The sequence below is a fragment of the Palaemon carinicauda genome, chromosome 11 (assembly GCF_036898095.1).
Source record: "Palaemon carinicauda isolate YSFRI2023 chromosome 11, ASM3689809v2, whole genome shotgun sequence".
Classification (NCBI taxonomy): domain Eukaryota; kingdom Metazoa; phylum Arthropoda; class Malacostraca; order Decapoda; family Palaemonidae; genus Palaemon; species Palaemon carinicauda.
The window spans coordinates 72,417,591-72,438,913 of NC_090735.1; the positions used below are offsets into that span (position 1 = coordinate 72,417,591).

At 47.5% G+C, this 21,323-nt stretch overlaps 1 protein-coding gene and 1 pseudogene across 5 annotated transcripts in view; both read right to left on the reverse strand.

The window, feature by feature from the left end:
* Vav (Vav guanine nucleotide exchange factor) overlaps positions 1–21,323 on the reverse strand; it is a 385,659-nt gene that overhangs the window by 319,304 nt on the left and 45,032 nt on the right. For all 5 annotated transcript variants that reach the window (XM_068383125.1, XM_068383124.1, XM_068383126.1 and 2 more), the window contains exon 2: positions 18,654–18,770. In XM_068383125.1, coding sequence (XP_068239226.1) covers positions 18,654–18,770 — 117 coding nt within the window. The remainder of the gene's footprint in view (positions 1–18,653; positions 18,771–21,323) is intronic.
* On the reverse strand, positions 13,799–13,917 carry LOC137650325 (5S ribosomal RNA; annotated as a pseudogene).

The following is a 21,323-nucleotide window of genomic DNA, read 5'->3' on the forward strand; positions in this document are numbered from 1 at the left end:
GTAGTTACATATACATAGCTTAAATCCCGCGTTTCGCACGCGCACGGCAGAAATTCAAATTTTGCGGCAATCACCGCCAGGTGAGTAGGTAGTCATACCTGAGCGCTATCTCTCAGTAGGTAATGGAACCATTCCCAACATTCCTCAGATTTTCCATGCCCCTGTTTTCAGAGGGGAGGAGGGGAGGCCCTTTTATATATGTAACTACCAGGTAAGTATATTTAAAAATTTATTCTATAATAAAAATACCATTTTTAAATATGTAACTTCCCTGGTAGTTACATATATATAGCTGATTGACACCATTGGTGGCGGGTTAGAAAACCTCAACCCCGTCGGGAATTTTGTATAATTATTAATAGCTACAAAGTAGTAGTACCAGTAATCTGATTCTTACCTGATAAGGAAGCTGGCTTCATAGTTATCCTGCCTCATTTGCCTGCATTCCTCAAGAGACTCCGCGATCCACCCAGGGGGCTGTAAAAGTCTCTGTGGGGCTGCCACAAGGTCCTCGACCTTAACGTGGCTAGACCTCCACCCTTGCTATCCTGGCATACCTGATAAGGAAGCTGGCTTCATAGGTTTTCATGCCTCAATTGCCTACATTCCTTAATAGACTCAGCGATCCACCCAGGGGGCTGTAAAAGTCTCTGTGGGGCTGCCAAAAGGTCCTCGACCCTAGCGTGGCTAGACCTCAACCCTTGCTAACCTGGCATAGCCATGGATAATGATTCTGACCACCTACTCCAATTAGACAACACACACCATAAAAAAACTGACTTGACTTGCATCCCAGACTGTGGAAGGCTGCAACAACCTTCAAAGACAACCTGTGAACACAAGTACAAGAAAAAAGGCAAGGGTATATAAAAAAGGTTATAGGGATGAGGCAGTAGACCCTTCTCCAACTATGACGCCGGAGGTAACGTATGGACCCAGGGAACAGCAATCCTCATACTGGGTCTGGACATCTTTGCGATAACAGTCTGCGAAGATTGATTTACCTCACCAGAAAGTAGCCTCCAGAATTGACTTCATTGACTTATTGTGCTTGTAAGCCATAGAAGTTGCAACAGCTCTAAACTCATGTGGATTTACCTTAAGGATTGGAAAACTTCTTTCCTCACAATTCTGGTGAGCTTCCCTTATCAGATCCTTAATGAAAAAAGCCAGGGCACTCTTTGATAAAGGCAAAGAGGGCTTTTTAACTGAGCATCAGAGGTTGTCTGCTTGTCCTCTCAGGATTTTGGACGCGTGCAGAAAAAATTTCAGAGCTCTCACTGGACAAAGGCCTCTCTCCTTCTCCCGTCCAACTAAGTGAGATAGCCCTGGGATGATAAAAGATCTTGGCCAAGGTTGAGAAGGATTCCCGTTTTTTGGCGAGAAAGCCTAGCTGAAGGGAGCAAACTGCATTTCTCCATTAAAGCCCACCTTCTTGCTGATGGCTTGTAACTCTCCTACTCTTTTGGCTGTAGCCAAAACAACTAGGAATAGAGTCTATTTGGTAAGATCCTTCCAAGAAGCCTTGTCAAGGGGTTCAAACCTACTTGAGGTCAAAAAGGCTAGGACTACATCCAGATTCCAAGAGGGGGTTGGATTGTCCTTTCTCAAAAGATCTAATGAGATTCAAGAGATCCTTGTTACCTGACACGTCAATGTGTCTGTGACGAAAGACGGAGGCTAGCATGCTGCGGTAACCCTTGATGGCAGATACAGCATGCTGCGAGGAAGCGTCATGCTACGCCCAGCATGCTGCTGCTGTTGTGAGCTTCCTCTGTTTGTGACTTGTAAATGTCAACAGGGACGAATCGGACTGTTGAAGCTCTGACAGGCATGATGCTTGCTCTGAGAGAGCGTCCTTGCCGCCTCCCGTAATGCGTCCAAATCGCTGTGAGCGAGTGTCCATGAGTGCTGCAGCTCGCGTGCGTTCTTGCCGCGAGAGAGCGCTCAGGACTATGACATTCGCGATCCTGACAAAGGGAGCGTTCTGCTCGCGTGCGTACAGCATGCGTTCAGCTCACGTGCATCCAGCATGCTGCATGTGTCAAGCATACTGTGAGGGAGCGTCAAAATCCTTGCCGCCTCCTGTAACGCGTCCAGATCGCTGCGAGGGAGCGTCCATGATCGCTGCAGCTCACATGCGTTCTTGCTGCGAGACCGCGCTTGGAACTATGACGTTCACGATCCTGACGCAGGAAAGCGGCCCGCTCACATGCATCCAGCATGCTGCAAGGAAGCATCCTGCTACGTGAGTCCATCATGCGTCGCGCATGCTGCATGCGTCCAGCATGTTGTGAGGGAGCGACAAGATCTATGCCGCCTCCCGAAAGGCGTCCAGATCGCTGTGAGGGAGCGATCTCAACGCTCGGTTACAGGAAGCGCAACTCTCTTCTTGTCTAGCATGAAGGTAATACGTAAAACGCCAGCCTCATCTAGGAACTGCATCAACCGATGGCGAGGATAACACTTTTACCTCGCCTTTCCAATGGCGAGAGTGAGCGTACTAGGATACGTCAACAGGATCGCTCGAGGGGACATTCGTTCGCTGATCAAGGTCTAACATCTCCCTTCGCCTTTGGACTTTCCTTCTCCCAGGGGTTGGGGAGCATGGAAGAGGTCTCGGGCTAGGAGTACGACGGACACGAATCAACGCACCCTCCACTGCACTGTGTCATTTTACGTGCCACTGAACACTAGCACTTTTAACTATTTCACATTAGATCATAATAGACCTGCCCATTGCGAGAGATTATACTCTTTCGCCAAGGGCTAAAAGGAAAATACAATAGGTTATACTTGTGCTTAGTAAGTTAGTATTTTTACATTTCTTGCAAGAAAAAGAAAATATTTCACATATTTGCAAGTCATACTAAGTAGATTACGTCACAAGCTTGTGACGTCATAGCGATGGCGGACTGATTTCCTTCTAAAGTATTCAGAATTCGCCCTGCTGAGAGTTTACATCACATGATTGAGACGTCATAATGTTTTTCCTTCCAATATAACTTCAAGAGTTGTTCGTTAGTTAATAAAGTAGGGGGAAAATTCCTTGATCCTATCTATTTCAATCTATGAACATAGAAAAGAAAACAAATACACACATTCCCTCTGCTACATACTGTGTGGGAATCAAGAGCAGCTTAAAATCAGGTCTAGCCCTTTAATTTATCAACAGAGGAGACATCTTGAAAATCAAGTTAACTTAAAACTGTCCAAGTTGGACCAACTATCTTATTCGTGTGAAAAAGGAAAATCCAATATCTTCGATAGCCAAAAGGCAGTTAGCGATTGCCATAAACAATAAACAATGGGTACTTCACCAAATTTGTAGATAAAGCAAACCCACAACGAAGCGAATTTCTGACGTGTTGACTCGATCAACGGCAGGGAATTTCTGAGGAATGTTGGGAATGGTTCCATTACCTACTGAGAGATGGCACTCAGGTATGACTACCAACTCACCTGGCGGTGATTGCCGCGAAATTTGAATTTCTGCCGTGTGGGCGCGAAACGCGGGATTTAAGCTATATATATGTAACTACCAGGGAAGTTACATATTTAAAAATGAGCAAATCGGGATATGAGCATTGCATTGGTCCACACATGAACCTTTTGCATTGTATGGGCATGTTACTAAGACTACCATGCAATCAAGTCAATCAGTGCTCTTACGTCCTCCCCAAACAGCGTTCGCATGATTTTTACCTCTTTTTCATGTCCTTTACAAAAAGGCAAAAGTTGTCCTTTCTAGACGAGTTCCTTGTCAAAATTGTATGCAAGAGTGTACAAAAAAAGATGACCAAGTGCTGTATAGTGTAAATTAAGTGATTCAGTTAGTGATATTGAACATTGTTCAAGAGAGAAATATGATATTTTCAATTTAAAATAAATTTTTGAATATACTTACCCGGTGGATATATATATAGCTAACGTCTCTAACGTTCCGACAGATTCAAAACTCGCGAGCAATCACCGTGATAGTTTGCTGGGTGTACACTAGCGCCACCACTCAGCAGGATACTAAACATATTCCGATACCATCCAGTTCTTCTCAGCCCGTAGGGTCTCTAGAGGGGCGGAAGGGAGGGACTATAATTATACTGTATATATCCACCGGGTAAGTATATTAAAAAATTTATTTTAAATTGAAAATATCATTTTTAAATATTTAACTGATTCACACCCTTGGTGGAGGGTAGAGACCAGTATTAAAAATTGTAGGAATATAAGCTCAAGAGTTTTGACAAATAAAAACAAACTTAAGTATTAGTACCTGATAAGGAAGCTGACTTTTATGAAAACTCTGCCTCATTAGTCCGCTATCCTTATGAAGCCCAGCGATCCACTCAGGGGGCTGAAAGACCTCTAGGTGCTGTTATATATGGGGTGAACACCCCTATAACAGGACCTCAACAATACCCTTTACCTGGGCGCTCTCAAGAAACAAGTTTGACCACCTGCCAAATCAAAAGATTGCGGAAGACTATCTCAGTCTTCACATACAACCCAAAAATTAAAAGTTTCCAGAGAAGACAAAAGGTTATTGGGATTAAGGGAATGTAGTGGTAGAACCTTCACCCACTACTGCACTCGCTGCTACGAATGGTCCCAACGTGTAGCAGTCCTCATAAAGAGTCTATTCAGATAAAATTTTAGAGCCCTTACAGGACACAACACTCTTTCAATTTCATTCCCAACAACATCCGATAGGTTGGGAATCTAGAATGATTTAGGCCATGGATGAGATGGTCGCTCATTTTTGGCCAAGAAACCAAGCTGTAAAGAGCATACTGCTTTATTGGAGCAGAAGCCGATATTTTTGCTGAAGGCATGCACTTCACTGACTCTCTTTGTGGTAGCAAGGCTCACTAAAAAAAGAGTTTTTTGAGAGTAAGGTCTTTGAGAGATGCTGAGTTTAGAGGCTCAAAACCTTCAGACAAAAGAAACTTAAGGATCACGTCCAAATTCCAAGCTGGCGTAGAAATTTGACGTTCCTTGGAAGTCTCAACAAACTTAAGAAGGTCTTGAAGATCCTTATTGTTAGACAAATTCATGTTTCTGTGTCTAAACACTGCAGCTAACATGCTTCTGTAGCCTTTAATAGTCGAGGCAGAATGGATGCGGTTATTTCTGAGATGAAGCAGGAAGTCCGCGATCTGTGCTACAGTGGTATTGGATGAGGAAACAAAGGGGGACTTGCAACAGTCTCTAAATACCTTCCATTTAGATTGGTAGATTCTGATGGTAGAGGACCTCCTAGCCCTTGCAATCGCTTAGCTGCCTCCTTCGAAAACCCTCGAGCTCTAGAGAGTCTTTCGATAGTCTGAAGGCAGTTAGACGAAGAGCGGGGAGGCTTTGATGGAATCTTTTTATGTGAGGCTGACGAAGGAGATCCATTCGCAATGGTATACTTCTTGGAACGTCCACCAGCCATTGATGTACCTCTGTGAACCATTCCCTTGAGGGCTAGAGAGGAACAACCAACGTCAACCTGGTCCCTTCGTGAGAGGCGAACTTCTGAAGAACCTTGTGAAGGATATTGAATGGAGTAAAAAACATTTACACCTCCAGGTGAGATTATCCCAGTAAGAACGCATCAACGAGGACTGCCTCTGGATCTGGAACTGGAGAGCAGTAAGAAGGAAACCCCTTCGTTATTGAGGTTGCGAACAGTTCTATAGACGGACGTTCCCATATCCGCCATAGTTTCTCGTACACCTCCTGATGAAGAGTCAATTCCGTGGGAATGACTTGGCTTCTCCTGCTTAGGCAGATTGCCAACACGGTCCTTACTCCCTGAATAAATCTTTGTAAGTAAGGTGATGTTTCTTTCCTTCGTTCAAACTAGGAGAACCTTACATTTAAGTAAGGGGACTGTGAGAGGGTCCAGCCTTGCTTAGCGTTGCAGTTTAACGCTGTGGTGTCGTTCACCTGCACCACTTTGTTTCGAATCAGTCTTTGAAACTTTGCAGGGCCAAAAGAACTGCTAGAATCTCCTTATAGTTGATATGAAACTTTAGGTGGTCTTTGGTCCAAAGGCCTGAGCACTCTAGAGTGTCTATTGTTGCTCCCCACACCTACCACTAACTAAAATAATCTGTAATAAAAAAAATGGTTATTGATAAATATATGAAATTTTAATTGAGTATTCACCAATCATCACCTAATACAGTACTTGGAAGGGCCAAACTTGTTCTTCTTACACTATTCGAGTCGTCTGGGCATGGAAGAAATCAATTTTCACAAAGCGCTGGGTCGATGCTTTCCCAAACCTCGTGTATGGCGGCCTTGAGTTTTTCGACTGTAGAGACGTTTAATAAACTCCCAAAGGTTCTCAATAGGTGAGAGATCAGGGGAATTAGCTAGCCAATTAATTAAAAGCTTAATGTCACAATCAGAAAACCAATTAAGGATCAAAGGAGTTGTGTGGCAACGTGCCCCGTCCTGTTGAAAAGTCTCGCGAGCTGTGAAAAGCAGTAAATACGGTCTAACTTCTGTTAAAAAATACCTGAGCAAAAAAATCACTAATTGGCATCTTTCTCATTCTTCTCTGAGTGCGTGGGTGGACTGCACTTATCCGTTAGTCTCTCACGGAAGTGTCAAGAGGAACGTTTGTCAGACTTTCTGTGAGGCCTTAAACCCAATTTTTGACCTAAGCGCTTGGGTTTAGAGTGTTGTAGTGACCATAATAATAATGGCCACAGGTTATACATCCCATGACAACATTGTGAGAGTGATAGTGTCACAAAATAGGTTTAAAAACAAAACAAATAAGTGAACAGACTGTTGTAAAGCCGAGAACCATAAGGAACATCCTCGCTAAGTATAGGGCATCGGGGGGTACCACCGTACCCGTCCATTCAAAGAGCACTGGGAGGCCTTTGAAAGTGTCTGAGCGAACTCTAAAGGTGTTGAATCGTGAGGCAGAGCTTCATCCTACTCACAGTGCACGTAAATTTAAGGAAGAAAACCCAAACATTTTGGGAAACGTGGATGTTAGCACTGTGCGCAAGTACCTTCGCAAAAAACTAGGTTTCAAGAAAGTTGTTGCGCAGAAGAAGCCCCTTATTACAGCTAAACATAAGGTTCAAAGAAAGGAGTTTGTCAAGGAATATAATCATTTGGGTGTAGATGAGTGGAAACGAGTGTTATTTAGTGATGAAGCCACGTTCTTGGTTAGTTCTGGCTATTGTTCGAAAGTGTGGCGGAGTCCACGCGCCAATCCGAATGACGAAAGGCTTTGCCAAAGGCGTGAAAAGTACCCTGCGGGGGTAATGGTATGGGGTTGTGTGGGTTTTGGTGGTGTTGGAGAGTTGGTTGTGTTTGAGAAGAACGTAAGGGTTAACCAACAAATTTATTATGCATTACTGAACGATGTTTTAGAGACGAGTTTTGAAAAGACTGGCTGCGACACTTTTCAACAGGACGGGGCACGTTGCCACACAACTCCTTTGATCCTTAATTGGTTTTCTGTTTGTGACATTAAGCTTTTAAATAAGTGGCCAGCTAATTCCCCTGACCTCTCACCTATTGGGAACCTTTGGGCGTTAATTAAACGCAAATTACAGGACAGGGACGTCTCTACAGTCGAAAAACTCAAGGCCGCCATACGCGAGGTTTGGGAAAGCATCGACCCAGCGCTTTGTGAAAACTTGATTTCTTCCATGCCCAGACAACTCGAAGCTTGTAAGAAGAACAAGTTTGGCCCTTCCAAGTATTAAGTGATGATTGGTGAGTACTCAGTTAAAATTTCATATATTTATCAATAACCATTTTTTTTTTCACAAATTATTTTAGTTAGTGGTAGGTCTCACAACCGCACCAAATAGGCTTGCGGCAAATCATTCGTCCCGGTACTGTACAAGGATAGTGACTTCCACAGGAGCGATGCTCCTTCCACAATACCAACCACAAAAAATAAACCACTTCGCCTGGTATACGGCAGATAAAGAGTCCCGGAGGTATCCAGACATGCTTTTCACAACTGGTTGTGAAAAGCCTCTCTTTGAAAGGAGATGCTGGATAACCTACACGCATGAAGTTGTAACGAAGCTACGACTTTGTGGAATATTTTTGCGTGTGGTTGTTTGAGTAGCTCGGTTAGAAAAGGTAGCTCTCTCGGAGCTTCTATGAGCAGATGTAGAAGGTCCAGGAGCTATTTTGCATGCTGCTACACCAGAGCTACAAGGGTCATTGAGAAATCATGCGATACCCTTACTTTGTTTACAAGTTGTCTTACTAGGCAAAATGGGGGGAAACGCATAAACGTCCAACCTGTTCCACTGATGTTGGAAGGCATACTGACAGATGACCTGGGGATCCGATACTAGTGAGCAGTACACAGGAAGTTTCTGGTTGAGGGACATAGTGAAGAGGTCAATTGTTGGAGAACCCCATTAAGTCAGGACTTTTTTGGGAATCTGATGATTCAAAGACCACTCGGAGCCAACTAACCAATTCTTCCTGCTCAATTTGTCTGCCAGTACATTCCTTTTGCCGAATAAATCGGGCTGAGAGAGCTACCAAGTCGTAGTCCGCTCATCTTAACATTTCCACAGTTAGATGGCCAGGGGGCTGTGAAAAATTACCTCCTTTTTTATTGAGGTAAGCCATCACCGTGGTGTACAGTGTCCTGAAAGGAGCTGGTGGAATTGCTTGAAGGCTAAAAAGCTGCCCTCATTTCCAGGAGGTTTGTGTGGCACTGTTGCTCGGACTTGAATCAGAGTCAAGAGGCTGTGTGGTACAACATGCGAGCCACCCATCCTTCTTTTGATGTATCTGTAAAGAGCTTAAATTCTGGAGAGAAAAGGTCTACTCAACTGAAGAGGTTATGTTTGATATCCACCAACTCAGGTCTCTCTTTTGCTCTATCCTGTCGGAACCCATAGAATCAGAGGGTCTTTTTGCTGAGATATAAAGGTCTTCAGTTGCCAATGGAGAGAACGGATACAAAGACGGCCATTGGGCACCAGCTTCGCTAACGAGGATAGGTGATCCAGTACTTTTTGCCCCTGACGAGCAAGTATCTTGTCTTGTATTAGAAAAGGGCTGGTTGCCTGTTTCAGTCTCCCTATTCTGTCTAAGGATGGAAAGACTTTGCCTAGCTTTGTGACGATACTCTACTCGAGATATACCATATTTTGCGTTGGGAGCAAAGAGGACTTCTCACGATATACCACAATCCCCAGATCGTGATAAAACTGAAGAAATTTGTTTCAATGTAGAAGGATCTCCATAGAGTCTGCTAGAATCAGCTAATCGTCTAGATATCAAAGAAGACAAATGCAATTCTTGTGAGACCAGGTCGACACCAAGGAAAAAACCCATATGAAGACCTGAAATGCTGTAAACAGGCCGAAGCACAGCACTTTGAACTGGTATATCCTGTGGTTGAAGATGAATCTTAGATACTACCTTGATGACTGGTGGACTGGGATCTGGGAGTACACTGTATGCATCTTTGAGGTCTAGCGTTATCATGAAGTTAAAACTTTATGATAACGCTAGACCGTTTGAACTGTTTTAATTTTGAAAGGACTTTGTTAGACAAACTCTTTCAGAAATGAGAGGTCTATGACTGGTCTCCAGCCTACAGATGCCTTCTCAACAAGAAAGAGTCAACTGTAGAAGCCTGGAGACCTGTCCTGGACCTCCAGGAGAGTGTCCTTCTCTAGCGTGGTCTGGACCTTGGCCCGAAGGGACAGCTTCTTTGCTGATCTCATTGCATAGGAGCTCATCGTTACTGGATTGCAGGTTAGTGGAGGGGAGAGAGCGTGAATGGGAGGAGGTATCCTCGGAGGAGGACGTAGACCGAACAAGGTTCGACCCTGTGAAACTCATCTCTGACACCTCCTCTTCAGGCATCCTCCCACCGGAGGACTGGTCGGAGGAACGGGCCACCTAGCGGAAGCAACTTCATCTGCCACCTCTGAGGTGAGCGCTGATGAAGCGAACACTGGTGAGGTGAACGCTGGCGAGGCGAGCATTGACAGGGAGATCTCTGTTGAGGTGAACGCTGGCAAGATGAACATTGGTGAAGTGAGCACTGTTGAGGCGAACGCTGGCGAGGTGAGCACTATCGAAGTGAACACTGTTGAGATGAACGCTAGTGAGGTGACAGACGATAGCAAGGAGAGTGTAACTGCCTGCTACCTGACTGAGAGTACTCAGGTAAGGTATTGTGTAACCTTGTTGGTTGCACTCAGGGTACTTGGGAAATCATTGAAGCTGAAGGTTTGTGAGGGGGCAAGAATGGTTTAGCAAACTTGCTACTCTGGACTAACGAGGAGATTACGGACGAGTTAAAACTCTTGCCAAGCAGAGGAGCTTTACAGACACAATGGCAAGGAGCGGGAGTTGTAAACAGCTGCCAAACTACTTGGTTGTCTCACTCTGACAAGCTAGAAGGCAGCATGGAGGAGTTTCGTATTCACTTGCGAAAACCTCTCGGTAGCGAGCATTCAGGAAAAGGGCGTCGAACTCGTGGGTGTGATGGGCGAACATTGGCTGACCGCGGAAGCAAACTTTGCATACCATCAGCCTGCTGAGAAGACTCGTGCTGAGGGTAGACATTGAAAGCAACAGGTAAAACCTGGATGAAGCCAATTTCTGGGTTCACCCAGAAAGGATCTTCTGATGGGAAACCCAGAGGGATACTCGTCAACAACTTCTCTTTTCTTGCATCAGAATAAGAGATTTTTATGTTTGAGAGCGGCGCCACTTCGCTAGAAGAAATGACAGACCCTTCTCCGTAAGGTTGTCTGGGGGTCAAATGGCCTACACTGTTACTCCAACGGTCCTCAGAGGAAACCGGTCAAGCAGAATCCGAAACAATATCCACTGTAAAGAGCAAGAGGGTTTGCATTCGTGGGGGAACAAAAATGTTTTAGAATATGACGAATTCGAAGATAATTTGTATTTTTCCTAACCATACAAACCTTAGCTATTTACATTGGGTTTACCTTTTAGCGTAGCTGAATTGGCGAGCCATTAGAATTTAACGAGGGTGAATTACCCCCGCGCTAGTTAGCGGGGCGGTAGGGGAGAGGAAGCTAGCTACCCCTCCCCCCCTCACACACCGATGAATTGCTTCACTTTCACTTAGAGGTAGGACTTGTCTTGGGGGACAGGGCTGGCAGGCAAATATATGTAAATAGCTAAGGTTTGTATGGTTAGGAAAAATACAAATTATCTTCGAATTTGTCATTTGTTCCGTAACCGAAATACAAATCACGCTATTTACATTGGGTGACTTACCCCTTAGGAAGGGTGGAAAGTCCCCAGCCATACTGGCTTTGGCTTTACCCGGGGACTCAGAATCCGAGTGAGTCGCACTCGAGAAAAGGAGTCCCTGCACCTCACAAGTTCCTTGCTCCGCAAGGAACTGTGTGGCCTACATAAGCTTGTGTGTGAAGGAAGAAGTGTGACCCGTCCTAGGCAGTTGACCTGGAGTTCCAGAAGGAACTCTGGGTTAGGACGTTCCCAATACCACCTCGTCAGGGTATGGGGGACGCGACAGTATTGACTCAATACTCGGAACACAAGGAAGCATGGTTTACCTGCAGAGGTTTGAGGTCAGCTATGCAGAGGCCAGGATGCTGCTTCCCAGTAGAGGGGAAGATGAAGAAAGAAGTAAGGGCCAGACATACTTCTTTCGTTCATGCAGACTAAAACCTGATAACAATGCCCTCAACCTTCTGCTACCTGTCCAAAAAGGAGCCTGAGGTTAGATCAGCTGTTGTGTAGCCACCACAGAGCGATAGAAACGTATCGAAACTCCTGTGGGTCACGCCCTGCAGGAAGCGGGCTGCGAAGGTCATTAGACGCTTCCAGACTCCAGCTTGTAGCACCTGCGTCACTGAGTAGTATTACTCGAAGGCGAGGGACGTTGCGATGTATCCGACATTGTGCTGTAGGGCGACGTGACGGGGGAGGGTCTGGATTCAGGTCGAGATCAATGTCCTTGAGTCCGAGCTGAAGAGGTATACTGGTGACTCTCCCCCGTGTCCTTCTTGTGCTCCCAACCCGGCTGCACGTGAGGACAAACTGCAGCTGTTCCCAAAGTTAACCTCTCGATTCCTTTACTGGCAAGAAGGAGAAGGTTTTGGGACATCAGATACAGAATGGTGACTCGAAATCTTGAAGGAATTGGACCGAAGGGCCGGGACCCCAAGATTCTGAGTCTAGCCAATAACTCAGGAGCGAACCTGAATGTTGCCTTCCCCCATTCCTTAGAAAGGGCGGAGTCGTACGAGAGCAAGAAGATTGCTTACACACTGGCCGCGGCCAGAGTGAGCAGGAGCCCCAAGACGGAATACGATCAGAGGCCTGACGTAAAGGGTCTTGAGAAGATCTCTTAAGGGACTAAAAAGTCCGAGCCATGCTCCATGTTGGAGGTATCACTCCGACTAGGGCAGGGACATTCGCAGCTTCACATGAGCGAAGAAAGGTCCAGCGGGAAGGAAAAAGTTATTCCTTTCAGCCTGAAGGTCAGGGAAAGGCTGAGCGACAGGCTTCATTGCCGAGAGCGGAAAGGAGTTTCCTCCCGCCGAAAGGCAATAAGTTCGTTATTGCTGGAGAAGAGGCCTCAAGGGAAGAGGTATATCTCCCACGACACCAACCACCAAAGACTCTCTACTTCGCCTGGAAGACCCCTGCGGATGACTATCGCAGATGTCGCGACCTCCGTCCCGCGACTGTAGCGGGTTGTCTCTTCTTGAGGAGGAGGCGTAGTGTCTCCAGGCATGAAGCCGAAGCGACGCCCCGGCTCGTGAAAGATGTAGCAGTGTGGTTGTTCGAGAAGCCTGTGCCGTGGGAGAAGCTCTCCCGGGAGTTCCGTCAGGGGAAACATAGGGTCCGGAAACCGTTCTGCGTATAGTCCCAGTAGAGCTCTCAGGGCCATTGAAAGGTTGACAGACAACCTGGTCTTGTTGAGACCCATTCTCAACAGACAACAAAGGAGGGAAGACGCAGGCGTCGATGTTGTCCCACCATCACCGGAATGCATCTTGCCAAAGAGTCTCGGGGTCTGAGACTGGGGGGAAGAACAGCGGAAGCTTGAGGTTCCAAGCTGTCACGATCAGGTCCCCCTGGCCAGGACTTGCTGGTTACTCAAGGCCAAAGACCCCCAGGTACACTCTCTCTACGAGGCTCTGCTCGGATAGTCGGAGGGAACATTCCTCTGCCCGGAATGAGCGAGCCGATGGTGGTATTGAGAGGATCTCAAATCATCTCAGTATCTCTACTGCAAGATGCGAAGGTATAAAAATGCGTCCCTTGCTGGTTAGAACACGCCAGTACCATGAAGTCGTCGCGCACGGAGCGACTCGGCAGGAGCTGTAGGATCTGTTCAGGGGCCAGACTACGGCCCCTAAGCCTGCGTGAATGATGGAGAGGTATCCTTCAGGTCCTGACCATCGGCCTGGACCGGAACATGCCACCCCCCCCCCCCCCTTTTCTTTGACGAGTCCGAGAACAGCATAAAAAATGTGGGGAAAGGACAAGAATATCCACTCCCATCAAGAGGTTCCATAGGTCAACCCCCATTGCAGGTCTAATCGTCCCGCTGGTCCCATAGGGACCAAAGTCCAGTTAATCGTTGCTTTGAAACCACCGGTACTTGGGCCGCCCCACAGGGAACTTATCCTGAGGCGACCATTCGGAACTGTAGACGGGTCAATGAGGAAAGAGACCTAGGAAACGTTCCAAGGTAGGGCTGAAAGCTCTGCCCGACTGAAAACAGGTACTGCGACTCTCCTCAGCCTTGCCACAGTCAACTGAAGGGAAGGCTCGGAGGAGGCGGCAACAGAATCTGGCGTCCCCAGCCGGTGACCCATCCAGGTACCAACCAGACCCGACGTTGCTTAACCTCGCTGGACGGACGAGAAGCGGGGTTTCCAACATGGTAAGGCCGTTGACTCAATATCATGGCTAGATACTCCAGATGTTGAGGCCGAGAAGAGAAGGCTCCTAGCAAATTACCATGAACCCCCACTCATGGTAAGGATCCGGAAGCATGTCCCGGCGTTGAAGAAGGTCGAACCCGAGCCAACCAGAGTTGACCAGACCTTCAAAAGGCAAAGGAGGTGGCAGCCTGCTCCCGAGCGGCCACGAGAAAAGCAGGGAGAGTTCTCTGGGGATAAACCTGCGATGCCACGGCGGGATCGCCACACTGCATCTTAAGCAGGAATACTTGTAGTCTAGGCTGAATTCCACAAGCTTCCTGGAAGATGGATGGAATGGAAACAAAGTACCCGTACTTCCGATCCAGGGCCTAAGGAGTCCTGTCGCCTCGTTACCAGTCTGATCGATTCTGCTGTTCCACGCTGGACGAAGTTTGTTCGACAAACTTGATCAGAGCTGAGAGGTCGACTACGGAATTCCCGTCTCAGATACTTTCTTACGAGAAAGGATCGACTGAAGAAGCCAGGGGGTGAAGCCGTTGATGATCCTATGGAGGACCTTCTCCTAAGGCATGGATCATTCTGCCCAAACGGGCAAACTCTTGCCGACCCTATGGCATAGAGGTTCAGAGACACTGAATTCGCTGACAGAGACGGCAGGCGCGATATCCTTGGCTGATCATGGAGATCGTGCAGGAATAGGCATCGGGAAGCTGTTATCCGGATGAGTAACCTTAGGCATCCTCCCAGCGTGAAACCTGCTATTGGACACCTTGTCTCAGTTGTCGTAGCCAGTCCGATAACTTAGACAGACGAGGCTGAAAGAAAGAGGCGCCTTGGAGGAGTGATTACGGAAGTCGACTTCCTCCGCACAACCGCTGTCTATGTCTCTGTACTTGGGCACAAACAAACTCTTCCCAAGGATGGAAGGGTGTCTGAGGTTGTCGACATCCAAGGATGAGACACCTGAAAGGAAGCCCTCGGTCATTGCGTCCAGATGGTCTAACATCGAGCTTGCCCGCAAGTTCGAAACTTGGCGACGAAACGCCAAGGTGCTTGAGCCCGAGAGGAGGAAAGTACCCATGACTTTCCTGTAGCTTCCTGGAACAAAACCTTGGGTCGCAACCGAGGAGGGAAAGGACCTGGTAAGCTCTCACGAGATGGAGAAGAGGAAGGGGTGAACCAGTCACCCCTTGGCCGATGGGGAAATCTCGAACGGAAAGCTCCCTGGCGAAACCCTTCCAGGGAATGACGGGGAAGGGCTAACCCAGGTTCTGGAAAGAAGAATGTTGCTCAGACCTCCCTGAAGATTCTTCCTGCTCTTGCATGTGCCATGCTCTACGTTTACGGGGTGAGGCCGTGTTCTGGAAATACGCTCCAGAAGACTCGCCCGGCTGGCCATGCTGCGAAACCCCAACGGGAATCGCGGTCGCAATCGCCCTGGCGCTCGCGCGATGGTAAATCAATGGTTTGCGCGTGAGCGAGTGTGGAAGCGTCCATGCGCAGGCACGCAGGAACGCAAACGAAGGTGCAGAAGGCAGAAGGAGGGCGAGCGTGGTAGGAAGGGCTAGAGCTGGTGGTCGGCGAGCGATAACTCGTAGGCGAGCAATGGATACTGCAAGAATTAAGCCGACGTTCGCGCGACGGAACACCGTCGGTCCGCGCGACGGAACACCGTCGGTCCGCGCGACGGAACACCGTCGGTCCGCGCGACGGAACACCGTCGGTCCGCGCGACGGAACACCGTCGGTCCGCGCGACGGACTACCGTCGGTCCGCGCGACGGACTACCGTCGGACTGCGCGACGGAATACCGTCGGACCGCGCGACGGAAGACCGTCCGTCCGCGCGACGGAACACCGTCCGTCCGCGCGACGGAAGACCGTCCGTCCGCGCGACGGAAGACCGTCCGTCCGCGCGACGGAACACCGTCCGTCCGCGCGACGGAAGACCATTGGTTCGCGCGCGGGCAAACATTGGAGAGCATGTGCGCGGTCGCGCATGTGCGTAGGCGTGCAGGCATATGGGCGTGCGGTCGCGCGGGCACGTGGGCGTGTGGGCGCACGGGTGAGCGCAGGCGGGCGATGGCACGTTGACGAGCGATGGCGCGTTCTGGCGAGCGATGGCCCATAGGCGAGTGAAGGCGCGTTGGCAAGCGATGGCGCGTCGGCAAGCGACGGATCGTTGGCGAGCGGTGGTGCGTTAACAAAACGCTAGCGCGCAGGTGATGAATCGCGCGGGCGCGTAGGCGATTGCCAACGCGAGAGAGACTAGTGATGGTTAGCGCGCATCGCGCAAACAGAAGGCGCGCAGGTGCATCAGGAAGGTGAGCGCTGAAGCAAGCTGTTAATCAGGCGATCCTAGACGGTCAGAAAACCGTTGGCGCCCGTTGGTGCATGGCAGAAAAGGGCGCGCAGATGTGCGCTGGCGCACAGAAGGACAGAAGTAAAGGTGAGCGCTGGCGAGCAGGAGGAAGATCTACGGCAAGACTCAGCTACCGGAGATCGTGGTCCACAGCAGGCGAGCGCTAGATCGCTACTGATGGTGTCCAGGGGAACTGACACGCGTGGCAGATCGATGGCGATCGTTGACGCGTAGGAGATCGCTGATGAGCAGGTGAACGTTGACGCGTCTATGGTCGCTGGCGAGCTGGTGATCGCTGGTGAGCAGAAGGCAACACGTGGAAGCCTGTGCGTAGAAGAAGAGTCCTTGTCCAAGACCTGAACCGAAGTTCTAGATCGCGAGGGCGAACGTGGGCGCACAGGGCGCGTAACAGGAACCAACAGGAACAGCAGAGATGATCATCATGAGAGCGCTGACGAACAGGAGAGCGCTAGCGATCAGGAAAGCGCTGATGAGCAGGAGAGCGCCTGTGCGCTAACACTGAGCAGGAGAGCAGGAAAGCAGGAGAGCGCCTGTGCGCTAACGCTGAGCAGGAGAGAACACAGCAGAAAGGCGCGCAGGGGAACCCTGACACGCAAGGGAAGAACCCCCGTGGGAGGCAACCCTTTGCCCCGAAGGGATCGTTGTCCGTCGGGAGACTGATGTCCGTCGGAAGACCGTTGTCTGTCCGTCGGGAGACTGATGTCCGTCGGAAGACCATTGTCCGTCGGGAAGACCATTGCCCGTCGGAAGACGAGGTCAGACTGCTGTCCATCTGCACCAGGTGCAGAAGATTAAGAAGAAGGAGTTGTAGGCTACATACGGAGATTCAAAAAGGCGCCTCTTAGCACCCTTATAGGGAGATGGAAGGCCCTTACGACGAGGCGGACGGTGAGCCTTACGGCGAAGGAGGCCAACAGCAACAACAGCAGAAGAATCCTCCGAAGAGTAGTCTCTATGAGTGTATTCTCTCGCGAACCAAAGAGAAACACTTCGTAGAAGAGACTGGTCAGCCAGTGACCTAAAAGGAGCAATCCTCCGAAGAGGGGCTCCTGCAGTTGCCCAGCCCCTTGAACGAAACTGCAAGTGCGACCGCTCAGCACCAAGAGCATAGTCACACGAAAAAAAGGCAAGAGAACAACACCCCAAAAGGGGGAAAAACTCAAGCCTGGACAGGAAAAACTTCCCTCGGAAGGAAAGTTACCCACCTAAGGAGGCGAGCCTCCTGAGAGTTCTAAAATGAACTGGAGAGCTGTCAATCGTCACGGGAGTACTTCCAGAAGAAGAAGACACGCCCCTGACGAAGATCCATAGGGGAGGCAGCAACAGCCGAATCCCCAGGCCTCAACAAGACAGCTCACTCACGGAAGGAGAGCTGTAACCAACACAGAATTATAACAATTATAATTATGTAACTATGTAATTATGTAATTTAAAAATGAATGAACACTAAAGAAAGAACGAAAACCCCGAAAGGAATCGTTCTACAAAGCTGAAAAATCAACAAATACAATTAGGTTCATAAACTAATTGAGACAAAACGTACGGCGTAGAAACCCCCCCACACGGGAAGGAAGCTACAAAAGGCGTAGTAACGTAGTAAAAGGGTGAACGACCTCAAGAGAGAGAGAGAGAGAAAGACCGAAGTCAAACTCGAACACGACCCATGAAATTACACCATGGTGGCCTAACTGCTGAGGGCTCCACGGAGATATCGTACACTACACACACAAGCACAAACTCTGAAAAGAAAACTTACTGATTTCTATACTCAAATATATACATAAACATGAGAAAATATTTACATATATATTGAGTAAAAGAAAAGTAAAGACAAAACAAACAAAGGCTGCCAAGCGAGGACAAAGACAGAGACGTCTGTCCATGTCCGAGCCAAAAGTGAAAGTGAAGCAATTCATCGGTGTGTGAGGGGGGAGGGGTAGCTAGCTACCACTCCCCTACCCCCCCCCCCGAACTAGCGCGGGGGTATTACACGTTCGTTAAATTCTAATGGCTCGCCATTTTAGCTACGCTAAAAGGTAAACCGAATGTAAATAGCGTGGTTTGTATTTCGGTTACGGAACAAATGAGCATTTTAGGCAGTGAATTCATGCAAAGAATGAATCAAATTCATAAACCTAGTTACTAATAGACATAATTGCATACAGTATATATAAACTAAGTAATACAATGCCACATAAGCACTAACCTTTACAAATCATAAAACAACAAAGACAATAGGTATTTCTAGAATTGAAGTCTGCGTAAACTATGAAAGACTGCTTTACAAAAAGAGAATGTGCACAATACAGTACAGTAAGAGAATCCAATCTCATTAAATATTTCAGAATGTAGTAAGAAATGTACTCACCCTTCCTATATCTGACAGCTCAAAGAGCATTGGTGGCTCAAACAAGTCCTCTTTATTAAGGTCAAACTTTCTAGTACATGTCTGCAGGAATATACCGATGTTCTTCATACATAGAAACTGGAAAAGCAAAACAGAAATCCTTGAATAAATTGAAAAAAAAAGTTTCATTCTAACTACTAAAATGGAAAAAATCTCAATATGACAGAATATAAATAACAAGAGGGGCACTCAGGAGAGCCCACACCTCTGCCACAGCTTATTTTTTTACCATGACCATGACCATGACCGAGTATTTTCAAAATTGAATCACTTCCCCATGTCAACATAACAATTAATCCCTGAGAGCTTCAATACTCTATGAGTATGTGGCCAGGTAATTATTCAAACACAAACAAAAGGACAAACAGAGGAAAAAATAACAAATCTGGAGATAATTTGTAGTTTTTCTAGCATCCAAACCTGGACCTATTTATGGGGGTATTACTTTTCGGCAAAGCTGAAAGACTAGCCAAGACAATTTTAGAGAGGGATAACTACCCCCATCCGCTAGTTAGCGGGTAGGAGTGAGGTAGATCGGCTACCCAGCTCACTCACACCAGTCAGCTGAGTAACCACTTTTGCTTTCTGGCAGGACTTAATGGGGGACAGGGTGGCATGCCATTTTGTATAAATAGTTCCAGGTTTGTATGCTGAAAAAATACAAATTATCTCCAAATTTGCTATTTGTTTCGGCAAATGCAAACCCTTCGCTATTTATAGGGGTGACTTACTCTTAGGAGGGAAATTCCTACCAACTGGCCTTGGCTATGACCCAGGGTTCTCTCTACTTCGATCTATGATCGAATTAGTAGGAACCCTACCCTCGTTAAAATCAAATGTCGCTACAAAGTAACACACTGATAGCGGTCTGCAGAAGCTTGTGTGAGAGAGACTAATGGCTTGTTTTTATGTAGGAACTCGAGTACAAGAAGCCTAGAGTTCTAAGACTTGTACAATACCCTCCCTCAAGAGGTATTGGGGATGTAACAAAGTATTATATAAAATACTCAGGATGCACAAGGGAAAGGAGTCTTATCTGAAGAGAGGTGAGGTCAGCTATGCTGTGGTCTTGTGCTGCTGTTTTTCCAAGGGGAGAAGATGAAAGGACAAGCCAAGACAATTTTAGTGAGGGATAACTAACCCTATCCGCTAGTTAGCGGGTAGGGGTCAGGTAGACCGGCTACCCGGCTCACTCACACAAGCCGGCTGAGTAACCACTTTTGCTTTCTGACAGGACTTCTTGGGGGACAAGGTGGCAGGCCAATTTGTATAAATAGCTCCAAGTTTGTATGCTAGGAAAAATACAAATTATCTCCAAATTTATTATTTGTTTCGGCGCAAATGCAAACCCTTCGCTATTTAAAGGGGTGACTTACTCTTAGGAGGGAGGATGTCCTACCAACTGGACTTGGCTCTGACCCAGGGTCCTCTCTATTTCGATCTATGATCGAATTAGTAGGAACCCTATTCTCGGTAAAATCAAAAGTCGCTACAAAATAACGCACTGATAGCGGCCTGAAGAAGCTTGTGTGAGAGACTAGTGACTTGTTTTTAAGTAGGAACTCGAGTACAAGCATAAGAGTTCCAAGACTTGCCCCATACCCTCCCTCAAGAGGTATTGGGGACGTAATAAAGTACAGTACTGTATTATGTAAAATACTCATGATGCACAAGGGAAATGAGTCGTACCTGCAGAGGTGAGGTCAGTAATGCTGTGGTCTTGCGGTGCTCTTTTTCCCAGGGAGGGAGAAGCTGAAAGGAAAAAAGGAGCCAGACATTCTTTCACATTCACCCCAGACTAACCCAGGTAACCTCAGTCCTCAACCCTCTGATACTTGTCTATCAAGGAGCTTGAGGCAATTAGACACTTGTTGTGTGGCTACCACAGGACCAATGGAAAAGGTTTCCATGTTCCTGTGAGTTACATTTTACAGTTAGTGGGGGTGAAGGTCGTTTGACGGTTCCACACGCCCGTTTGCAGTACCTTCGCCACAGAGAAGTTTTTCTTGAACGCCAGGGATGTTGCAATGTCCCTGACGTCATAAGCTCTGGGTCGATTGGACGAAGGAGGGTATGGATTGAGAGCTTTCACAATCACTTTCCTGACCCAAGAGGAAATCGTACTTCTCGTGACCCTCCTCTTGACCTTCCCCTTCTTAATGTTGGGTAAACAAAGATCACAAAGAATTTTTTTTTTCTCCTTGGCTGCGAAAAACCAAAACCGCAAAGCAAGAAATCACAAATTTTAAGTAATTTGTATTTTTCCTAACAGTACTTACCTCGATCTACTTTCTTAGGAGTATCTGGGATCTCCTCTCAACCGACCAGAATTTTGTGTAGTTTACCCTACCTCCGTTTTCTATGCGGGGGAACCTCTGGCGGAGTGATACGCGCCATGAGGTGACCCGGGGTCAGAGAGCGTGCTCGCTCAAGTCTCGACCTCCAGTAAGTTTTAGATAGATAGGTTTCTACGAAGTACTGAAGGGCACTCGGGGCTGGATGGGCGGGCCATAAGCAAAAAGTAGTTCGAGGTAAGTACTGTTAGGAAAAATACAAATTACTTAAAATTTGTGATTTGTTCCAACACGGAGTACTTACCTCGAACTACTTTCTTAGGAGACTTATAGTTTA